The 12,194-nt window shown below is 34.0% G+C and overlaps 1 protein-coding gene across 46 annotated transcripts in view; it reads right to left on the reverse strand.

Moving 5' to 3' along the window:
- ADGRL2 (adhesion G protein-coupled receptor L2) overlaps nt 1-12,194 on the reverse strand; it is a 681,918-nt gene that overhangs the window by 26,871 nt on the left and 642,853 nt on the right. For all 46 annotated transcript variants that reach the window (XM_055116894.2, XM_055116926.2, XM_055116915.2 and 43 more), the window contains one exon: nt 9,463-9,646. In XM_055116894.2, coding sequence (XP_054972869.1) covers nt 9,463-9,646 — 184 coding nt within the window. The remainder of the gene's footprint in view (nt 1-9,462; nt 9,647-12,194) is intronic.

Consider the following 12,194-nt stretch of genomic DNA (forward strand, 5'->3'; position numbering starts at 1 on the left):
ACATCTCTTTCTATCTATGATCCACTTTAATATGAAAAATTACACAGGTCAAGTTTGCAGTAATACTTTTTTTTTCTAATTTCTAAAAATAGTGAGCCCAGAAGAATATATTTATGATGAAAATGTCATTATGTTAAAACTTCCCATTAATTCTCACTAGTAACCATCAGTCTTTACATACTCAAATTGGGCAAAATAGAACCTGCAGGCCAAGCCTGGCATGCCATTTGTTTTTGTAAATAAAGTTTTATTGGAACACAATCATGCTTATTCATTTGTATATTGCCTATGGCTTCTTCAGTGCTACAATGCCAGTTAAATATTTGCGAGAGAGACCACCATGGCTTGCAAAGCCTAAAATATATACTATCTGGACCTTTACAGCAGAAGTGTGACAACCACTGCAATCTAAACCAAATTTCAAAAATTCAAACCAAGTATCGAAATTGACAAACACTTAAGGAAAACACGTCAATACAAAACACTGAGAACATCTACCTGATCAACATGCCAATGCTAACTTCATTTCAAAAATATACTTAATAGTAACCACTAACAACATAAATGTTTACTGTCTGCTGGGAATCACAATACAGATTGTAATTATTTTACATTAACATTCATTTAGATTTTAAAAGGAATGGAAAAGTACATTGCTTTTACAGGAGTTAACTATCTTATATTAATAATTATAATATTAATATTTTATTGATGAAATCTAAGGAATTATATGAAAAATTCATTAATTTCTGATATTTAAATTTTAAAAATAATCTGTATTCTTAAAAAAGTTCAAAAAATACAGTCCATACTTTTTTTCTGAATGTCACTCTCTTTAATGTCTCTAATGTCTGTATCATCTATCAGCTATTCACCTACAATCCCCTTTTTATTTTTACAAAAATCGTCTCATACCATTGTACAGTAATTCTTGGATACTAATTTTTTTAATCTTCTGCAACTCTGTTTTGTAAAATACATCTATATTTAGGTGTAAATATAATAACATTCATAAATTTTTATAAGCAATTAAACCACATGTCAAACCCTGAAATACAAATTTATAATGAGCATCATGTAACTGCTAAAATTCTATCAGCTGCAGAAACTGGTTGATACACTTATTTTACTGATACTTGTTTGGAAAGATTAAGCAGGTGGGTAGATGGATGAACTGTTCTCAGACTCTGTGTGGGGGGCAGGGAGGAAAGAGGGAAAGAAGTTTAATGAAAGTAACTGATTCTTCCTCACACTGAAAGAAGCTTTCATATCTTAAAACAAGACAGGATGAAAGAAGAATATCCTCTGAGTTTTCATGAATCATCCCAAACATAGATATACATGTACAAAGAGTTAATTGCATTAAACAAATATTTACTTATCAAACTTTAATTTCATTACACAGAAATTTACTTATTAGAGTTTAAAAAATAATGTTCACAGTAAAGAAAAACTTTAAATTATTAAAAGTAGTAAGATCATGACTACAGCTCTCAGTAGATATTTCAAGCTACTTAAGATATTTCCATAAGAAAATGCAATAATGAACTTTGTACCAATGAATAGATAAATTTATATCAATAAATTTTTAAAAGACAATAGAAACTTTCCTAGAAAAATAAAACTGACTAAAAGAAATTAAAAACCCTAATAGTTTATGACCATTAAAAAACTCAACTGATAAATACATACTGAATTTTAAATAAGATTTCTATTTTCTGTTTCAGAAAACAGAAAAAGATATATCCCTAACTCATTTCACAAAAAATTATAGGATACTTTCAGTCATTAAAATGATGCAAAAAATCTTTAATAAAATATACACACATTTTATAATATCCTGGACAAATTAAATTTTTTAGTAAATTAAGTTAAAAAAGCATATAGAAATTAATACATTAGAAAATGTATTCATATAATTCATCAAATAGAGAAATTTAAAAAGTATTCACAGAAACAAATTTCAACATCCACTTAATGTAAAAAAAATCTTTACAAAAAATGTGAATTAAAGAAAAATTCTTTGACCAGATAGAAGTTTTCTTATCAGATAAAGGATAAACCTTTATGTATCCAAAACATATATAGCAAACAATAGTGAAAAACTCTAGAAGCATTCCATTTAAAGTCAAAATGATCTCTGTCACAGGTTTTATTTAGCATTGTACTAGAAGACCTAGCTTAATGCAGTAATTCAAGAAAAGCAAATAAAAGGTATAAAGGAAAAAACAAGTATTATTCACAGTAAACACAATTAACTACATAGTAATAACGAGGGACGCTAACGATAAACTATCAGAAATACTAAGAATTTAGCAAGGCTGCTATGAGCAACATCAATCGTGTTTCTATACACCAAACAACAAACAATTAAAATATGTAATTTTAAAAGTGATATTATTTATAATAAAAACAAGAAGTATAAGTTGTCTAGGAACAAATCTGATTTTTAAAAAAGTGCAAGACACTAAAAATAAGAAAAATATATAACTTTATAAGAAGACCTAAGAAAAAATGAAGAATTACATAATGCTGTTATTTGGGAGAATGCAACAGTTCACTCTGGCACCTCTTTCAAAATCAATCTACAAATTCAGTCCAATTCTAATCAAAATTCCAACAAGATTTTTGTGTCTGGAACTTGATCCATTGATTTAAAAATTTATATAGAAGAGACATGCCAAAAAGCAGCCAAAGCAGTTCCTTAAGGAGCAAGGCTGAAAGTCTCAACAGATATTAATATTACTGAAAAAACCAAAGCAGCAAATAATAGACATGGCTAACATGTAAGATATCATTACAAATCATTAGGGGGAGAAATGGATTATGCACTAAACGTAAACAAGGAACTGGTTATTCATATGGGGAAAAATCAAATTAGCTGCCTCTCTCATATGATATCATAATTAAAAATAAATTTCAGGTAGATTCAAGACATAATTTGAATCAGGTAGATTCAAGACATAACTTGAGAGAGCCAAAAGGAAAATATTTCTTAAACAAGACACCAAGAGTACCAACCCTAAAAAGAATAAACTGATATATCTGACTCATTATGTAAAACAACAGATTCCTTTTAAAAAGATAAAAAGAGAAAGCCCAGACAGAATAAGTATCTGTAAACTATATAATCCTTACAGGATTAGTGTCCAGTATACATAGAAGTATAAAGAAAAAATCAAACAGGAGAAAGTTGTAAACAATAAATTCATAGGAGAGAAAACTAACATAGGTAATAAATCTGTTTAAAAAAATCAACATGAAGCAATCACGGAAATTGTAAATTAAAACAATAACGTAACCAATTCAAACTCATTAGATTGACAACAGTTATGTCAATAATAAAGTGTCTGCAAAACTAGTAATGGTATTACTGGTGAAAAATTAAATTGGTAAAAGAAGGTAGAGAGCAATTTGGCAGTATTTAGTAAAGCTGAAGGTGGGTATGCTCTACCACTCAAAAATTCTATTTCTAAGGAGTATGTGTGTGTAGGCACACACATGTATGTGCGCATGTATGTCTAGAAAGGCACACATTGGAGCAAGAAGGCATACAGAAACTTTCATTACAGTTTTCCTTCTGTCAGGAAAAAAGCAGAAGCCACTAAAATGTCTATCAGCAGTTAATTCTGGTACATTCTTAGAAACAGATCAAATGAACTACAGATACACATGTCAGCATATATAAATATAAAAAATAAAATGCTAAGGGTAAATTTTACAATTATGGCCATGTGCAGTGGCTCATGCCTGTAATCCCAGCACTTTGGGAGGCTGAGGCAGGCGGATCACCTGAGGTCAGGAGTTCGAGACTTGCCTGGCCAAAATGGTGAAACCCCCTCTCTACTAAAAATACAAAAAAATTAGCTGGGCGTAGTGATGCACGCCTGTAGTCTCAGCTACTCAGGAGGCTGAGGCAGGTGAATCTCTTCAACCCAGGAGGTGAAGGTTGCAGTGAGCCGAGATCATGCCATTGCACTCTAGCCTGGACGACAAGAGCAAAACTCCGTCTCAAAAAAAAAAAAAAAAGAAAATTATACAATTACATTTACAGTGTGAAATTAATGTTAAAAACCTGAAAAGTATTCACTGTACATACTTACAAAGCAAAATTTTTTAAGCTTATTAATGCTAAATAATAAAGATGACAGCTACCTCTTTCATGATATGATCAGGAAGGAGGCAATCCTGAGAACTTCGACATTATCTATGATTTTCTTTTTCCAAAAAAATCTGAAGCAAATATGGTAAAATACCAATATGTGGCTCAGCTGAGTAAGTGGTACACAGATGTTATGCTATCCTCTACTTTCTGTATGCTTGAAATAATAAATGCCTTATTCAATAGATTTTCTGAACATGAATACACTTGGTTCACTGGAGAGCCATTCAGAGCCTCACTCAGCCAATACTGTAAACAGAATTTTAATATATTTATCTTACTATTTTGCAAATTCCTCAGCAAGTAGTGGCTGTAATGAGAGGAAAGAGGAAGAACTATGACCTCTGCCAGGAGACTTGCACCTTTATGGGAAGGAGCTGGCATCAGCCTAGGTCCCAGAATAAAAACAACACGGAGCAGAACTGAAGATGACAGGAAGCAGAGCTGAAGTCCAGCCTCAACAATTATGCAGCAGGAAGGAGTAGTAAACCTTTGTTGTTGTAAGCAGCTGTGACTTTGGGGTTTTTGTTACCACAGTCTAAGTCTAAAGTGATGATAAAAATCATGCTGGCCACTCAGCTCATTAAAACAATAAATAAGGCCAGGGGCGGTGGCTCACACCTTTAATCCCAGCACTTTGGGAGGCTGAGGTAGGTGGATCACCTGATCAGGAATTCAAGACCAGCCTGGCCATCATAGTGAAACTCTGTCTCTACTAAAAATACAAAAATTAGCAGGGCATCATGGCAGGCACCTGTAATCCCAGCTACTCGGGAGGCCGAGGTAGGAGAATCCCTTGAACCCAGGAGGCGGAGGTTGCAGTGAGCTGAGATCATGCCACTGCACTCCAGCCTGGGCAACAGAGGAAGATTCTGGCTCAAAAAAAGAAAAAAGAAAAAAAAAAGACAATAAATAAAAGGGAATTTTACAATGGATGGTCAGGCTGATAACATCTAAACCATGGAACCGATCTGAAAATCACAAGGAAATAAAACCAAAGATTATGTGCTTGTTGATAAGATGCAACAGAAAGTTCTTGTTAAATTAAAGAAACAAAAAGTTAAACCTAGCATGATCATGCCTCTAAATCTAACCATCAGCATACCAGGCAGAGTTAAATGATGCACTGTGGATGAAATAAGCCAAACCAAGAATGTAACAAAGTGTACAAGACAAATTACCCACCTGACTTCCTCAAGAAAAACAAAAAATGTTTAAAAAATATTTTTTTTTAGTATGCAAAGAGAAATAACTTTTAATGAAAAAATACTTGGCCAGGCATGGTGGTTCATGCCTGTAATCCCAGAGCTTTGGGAGGCCAAGGTGGGTGGATCACCTTAGGACAGGAGTGCGAGACCAGCCTGACCAACATGGTGAAATCCCGTCTTAACTAAAAATACAAAATTAGCCAGGCATGGTGGTGAGCACATGTAATCCCAGTTACTCGGGAGGCTGGAGCAGGAGAATCACTTGAACCCAGGAGGCGGAGGCTGCAATGAGCCAAGATCACGCCATTGCACTCCAGCCTGGGCAACAAGAGTGGAACTCCATCTCAAAAACAAAAAACAAACAAACAAAAAACCTCAACTGATATATCTATCAGATTTATTACTTGGACTTGTATCCTGGTTTCAACAAAGTATTAATAAATTTATGAAAATGTGAACACACTTTGTTATCTTTTGAAACATTTTGTTATTTTTTTAAAGTGTGATAATGGTATTGTGGTTTTTTAAAGAGTATGGGATATATCCATATAAAGTTTCTTACAGTAATCATGATAGGATTTTACAATTTGCTTTAAAATATTACAAGAGTGAGAGCAGTAAGTGGAACAGGATTAGCCAGATGCTGCTAAAGCTCAGTAAGGGGAATTTTTAAAATCAAAATTAAAAACTTCTGCTCTTCCCACCCAAGATATAAAGAAAATAAAGTCACATACTGGAGGGAAAATATTCAGAATGCATATTTCTGACAAAAAGACTTACAACAATAATATAAAAAGAATCTTTAGAATTCATTTAATAAGACAAACAACCCAATTAAAAATAGGCAAAAGATATGAACAAACACTTCATAAAAGTATATTTGAATGGACAATAAACACATGTAAAGAGGTTATCAGCAAAATGTTACTTAGCAATCACAGAAATGCAAGATAAATCCACAATGAGATGCCTCCAAGAACCACTAAAAATAAAATGACTGCCAATCCTAAATATTGGTGAGGATGTGGAGCAACTGGAACTCTCATATGCTGCAGTTCAAGTTTAATATGGTACAACCACTTGGTAAAATGGCAGCCAAAAATGGCAGCCAAAAAGCGGAAAAAAATTCAATATGTCTAAGTGAGTAGATATACAAATTGTGGTATGTCTTCACAATGGATAATACTCAGCAATAAAAAGGATTAAATTATGGACACTCCCATGTATATGGATAAATTTCAAAAAATATTCCTCTGCATAAAAGCAGCAAGATCAAAAGGAGTACTACATACTATATGATTCCATTCAACTGAAGATCTAGAAAAAGCAAAACTAATCTACATGGACAGAAAGCACATCAGTGGTTTCTGATGTTTTTAGGGCTAGGGTCAGAGGAGAATGACTGCAAAGGAGCATGAAGGGCCCATCTGAGGACACAGAAATATCACCATGCTGATGATCATAAGAGTGTACAACTGCCATACTCCATCAAACTATACACTTAAAACAGGTGCTCTTATTGCATATTTTAAATTATACCTCCAAGTTTTTAAATGTCACAATTAGATATAATTATAATAGATAAAATTATATCATTTTATGGAGTCATGTATTATTAAGGGTAAATCACACTATGAAGTTAAACCAAGAATTTAAGAAGAAATCACTAAGGAGGAAAATCAAATTGTTTTAATAACCTAAGACATTATAGCCATGTCCTCAAGGGAGTGGGAACATAGAGAAATAATAGGCTATTTTAGTCCTCATGTCTGAAAAGAGAACAAGACAAGTCCTAGGAAAAAGGTGAACGTTTCCCTCACAGTAAATCAGGGCCCTTCCCCCCACCCCCAAAATTGTTTATACCTTGGAAATAAAAAAGACACAACTATTATTAGAATATGTAAAATGACCTTTTTTTTTGAGACAAAGTCTTGCTCTTGTCGCCCAGGCTGGAGTGCAATGGCGTGATCACGGCTCACTGCAAGCTCTGCCTCCCAGGTTCGAGGGATTCTCCTGCCTCAGCCTCTTGAGTAGCTGGGATTACAGGCACCCCCCACCACGCCTGGCTAATTTTTTGTACATTTAGTAGAGACTGGGTTTGGCTATGTTGGGCAGGCTGGGAACTCCTGACCTCAGGTGATCCACCCGCCTCGGCCTCCCATTTTTTTTTTGTATTTTTTAGTAGAGATGAGTTTTCACCATGTTGGCCAGGATAGTCTTGAACTCCTGACCTCATCCGCCTGCCTCGGCCTCCCAAAGTGCTGTGATTGCAGGCATGAGCCACCATGCCCGGCCGTAAAATGACTTTCATACTGATAATTCTTGGGTAATCAGCATTTAGACTAGTAAATACCAAGCATTATTTTAGAGATGCCAGTCTCTCCATAGTGTTTTTTAATTAAAAATGAAAAAAGATCAATATTAAAAATAATCCTTTAGTTTCATTTAATTAAATTTTATTTATTTTTTTGAGATGGGGTCTCACTCTATCATCCAGGGTGGAGTGCAGTGGCATGATCTCAGCTCACTGCAACCTCTCCCTCCCTGGGCTCAGTTGATCCTCCCGCCTCAGCCTCCCCAGTAGCTGGGACTACAGGCATGCGCCACCATGTCCAGCTATTTTTTTTTCTTGGCGTATTTTTTGTAAAGATTGGGTTTCACCATGTTGCCCAGGCTGGCCTCGAACTCCAGAGCTCAAGCAATGTGTCTGCCTCGGCCTCCCAAAGTGCTGGGATTATAGGCATGAGCCACTGTGCCCAGCAAAAAATAATCCTTTAGAACTCTGAAAAACATAGGTACTAGAAAAAATGTATTCCTGGACATTTAATTGTTCAGAATATATCTCAAACTGGGATAAAAATATCTTGGATCTATAATTACAGTGTGTTCTATATATGTAAGGCTGATGGGAGCATAGATGTGAACCCAGCCCATGAAATTTTCTTGCACAATTGAAGAGGCATAAGAAGGGAATTTTAGTGTTTTTTTAAAAATAATTTTCAGAATATTTAGAAAACAAATTGAGGTCATAATATGCCGCTTTGGTAATTACTGATTTTTCATTCCCAAACCTCAAAGTAAATAAAAACAAATTATTTTTAAAATATTTCATTTCTTTTTAAAAATTCACTTATATAAAATAAATTTAAGGTTATGAATTCAAATATAGGTGCTAATTTGATTTATGTCCATTTCTTCCATATACCCCTTTGGTCTGCATTTTTTATATAAAGTCTCATGACTTACCCAGGCACAATAAGGCATAATTAGGCATTAAGATACAGCATTCCAGATAGTAAGTCTTCATTCAGTATCTGCTGCCCTAATGAAGTTAGCACTGCTTCTGGTGGAAGAGTAGTCTCTGTCCCTTTTGAGGAGCTTTTTACTTCACTAACTAAGGTATACTGTTAACTTCATCTGAATTCAACCTCACTGAATAATTAACAATTCTAAATTGTTCAAACCTAAATTAATAAAATTTTACTGTATTTCTTTCAAATATTTTTCACAAGTGAATTCCTACCTCTCAGTGGTAGCATTTGAATTCTAAATTATGCTTCAACACTATCTGTAGCTATTCTGCAATCTATGAAGCACGGATGTTCTGCATTGTGGGAGATGTAAATCACTGACCACATTTTCACCTGAAGGCAGTTATGTTTAATATAAACATCTGACTCAAGTTCTGTGTGTTAAAATATCTGACTGAGAATGCATTCCATAAAATAATTTAAATTCACTAGGAACATATTATATAAAACGATTAAGCATTTGCCACAGTTTCATAGCAAGTACTTTCATTACTTAAAAAATCTACATTCTGGTATTTAGGCACTCTTACACTTTTTTGTTAATGATTTTTCAATTGGAAAAACACACACATATAAAACCAACTTGTAAAACACAGGATAGAGTTTGGCTTTTGCATTAATTTTAGTAAGTGTGGTCAATAATTTCTCTTGGTAACAGACAAAAATAATTTGACAAAAAAGAAGTACAGCACTGGGAAATAATAGATACAGAATGGAAACATCATCCTCTTACATATGAATATCCTAAATCAAAATTAAACTTGACAGTAGATTCACTTACCAATATTTTCTGTGGGCATTGAGACCCTTGTTGGTTCTAAAAGATTGTCAGCTAGGACAAAAGCTCCTTCTTCCAATGTATCGAGTAACATTGTTGCAGTATGTGCTTGTTCAGAAGAATTCATATGTTTCCATGATTCCAAAGCTTCAGGTCTCAGAAGGTTGTCCACTGTGTCAACAATTGCCTGTATCCATTAGAAAACTATCATTAGTTTTGACGGCTTTTAGAACCAAAGTGATTTTCAGTCGCTGATGAGTGACAATTATAATATTTATCTGTCATGATGATTTACTCTTACTTCAAGATGGAAGAACACCTAGACAACATATATCTGGTCCATTTTAAAATATAACTGGACCATTTTAAAACAGGACTGACTGAAGATTAACAGACTGCTATTTGATTACAAACAGTAAGTGTAGAAGGTGGATTGTTTCTATTTATTTAATCACACCTCAATTGTTGACAGTTGACAACCACCTGTGTCAGCTCTTAATCTGAGACATTACTCTTACAGGTATAGTCAAAACTACTAAAGTCATCCTATTTATAATCTCAAAACTTGAATATTCTAAACCAAAAATACTAATGTCTTTGGAATAGATTAATATGTATGCTTGAAAATTAAACTATATTATTTTTTGAAATCTCAACTAAAATAGTAACCAAAATTATTCCTTATAGACACTGTCTACTTATAATCATTTGAAATAAAAAAAAACAAGGTGGCATTAAAGTTCATAATTTATCTGTGAACATTTTCACTCTTCCAATTCTCTGTCCAGCTAAAAAACACTTGAGCATATACTTTAATTCATCAACAATGATCTGCTTTTAAAGGGATAAAGAAAGGAATCAAAATTAAAGCCTCTACTGATAAGTTAGAGAAAACAGGAAAGTAGAATCAAGTCTTCATAAACACCCAAGTTGTAAATATTCACATATGTAGGCTTCATTTATTGCTACACAAGATAACATTAAATAAAATATAACTCAGTTAATCAACTGAAGGCAGGATCTTATACTACTACACTCTGTAGCTACGCACTGACTATGCTTTGGAAAGGTGAAATCACTAAGTTTATTTACTCTATTCCATTCACCCAGTCATAATGTGTCATTATGCCCATAAACACATAGTTCTGATCTATTGGTAATTACTGAAGAGAAAGAACACACACTGTACAAAAAGAACAACAATAAAAATTGCTAGCGTGAGGTACTATATGAACAGGGGGGAAAGTTGTTTGAAGCTACTGTCAGAGTAAGATTAATTAGCTTAATCCATCTTAATATCCTCGTTCTGTCTGCCGTGTGAGCCACCACGACCTTCCTGGCAGGTGGAAGATACTTCCAAGTGGCGTTAAAGGCTTTTTTTCTCCCTCTAATGGGAGATAGAATAGTCGAAATGCTCACACTGATACTGCTGCAGCCATTAACTAGAGTGGAACAGAAATTGGTCTGCAGAGGCCAGATTCATTAGTCACCAAGATATACAGACTGGAGCCTCTCTCTAATCTAAGTTACAAATGAATCCTCTGTCACAAAGTGGGAACTTGCTTCATTTGCATAGTGTAAGTCAGCTTCTGATTTGTAATTTAAAGAGTTTTATTAGTCTTATCTGAACAGAGAAGCTCATTTGAGACATACTGAAAATGACGCTGGTCAGAAATTAAGGTCATGCTGAAATTTACTCCATATACACATAACTTGCTAATGGCATGCTTTTATTAATTTGAAACACTCCTTATTTATTACTATTTGTACTTGTCTAGTGGGATCAAAATGATCATTAGCCTAATCATATTCCTGAAGTAGTCTCTTTCTGCCAAAGGAAAAAAAAAAAGCTATTCTTTTCCAACTGCGATGTATGTCCTGGGCAACATACCAATTATTACATTTCATACATTAACTAATACCTTAAAGGTGAACTGAACATTGAAGTTTAAAAAAATTCTATAGATTTCAGCAGTTATTTCTCTGCCCCTATTAAACAGGCTAAAAGGGGACTTTCAGACCATTATTACCTAAAAACAGACTTTCCTACTACCTTTTCATGTAAAGTTCTCAAGTTCAACAATGTCCAATACTAACTAGTGAGACGTCATTTTTTCCTAGACCTTGCCAACCAAAATTAGTGAAGTCATGCCTTTTTAATACTCTCTAGTCTAAGAAACTACAAAAGTTCTTTTGTTTTCTTGTCACAATATATGGATTCGTTCTTCAAGGTTTGATTTACCATGGTTATGGTCCCCTGAAAAGTAAGGTTAGAAAGTAATATCTCCCCAAAAGGAACTCCTAATATTCACAGAACAAAACAAAATGCAATTTGGCATTATTATTTTGATCTATCACACAGAACCAGTATGGCAGCCTCAGCATGTTTCCTATTACTTGGATATACCAGGGAGAAAACCCGGCTGGAGTGGACAGGGATTCTGAGCTCAACAGTGGCTTTCTGTTCCTATTAGCTTGATAAAAAACAGTATGTAACATATACAGATATCACAGTTAAATTATTTATATTTCATTTTTAGTAACCCATCCCCATATCAACCTGATTCTAGAAATGACTCCTAAAAATTTCAGAATAAAGCCTATTTTATTTAAGAGTATACCACAAAGATAAGAAAGCAGTGACTTTTTCATGCACATACATTATGACTATACAGTCTTTGATATGATAAACTGCCGAGAATATATCATAGCTGTTTTACTCAAGTTGTTTTTTA

This window comes from Pan paniscus, chromosome 1 (assembly GCF_029289425.2).
Source record: "Pan paniscus chromosome 1, NHGRI_mPanPan1-v2.0_pri, whole genome shotgun sequence".
NCBI classification, from domain to species: domain Eukaryota; kingdom Metazoa; phylum Chordata; class Mammalia; order Primates; family Hominidae; genus Pan; species Pan paniscus.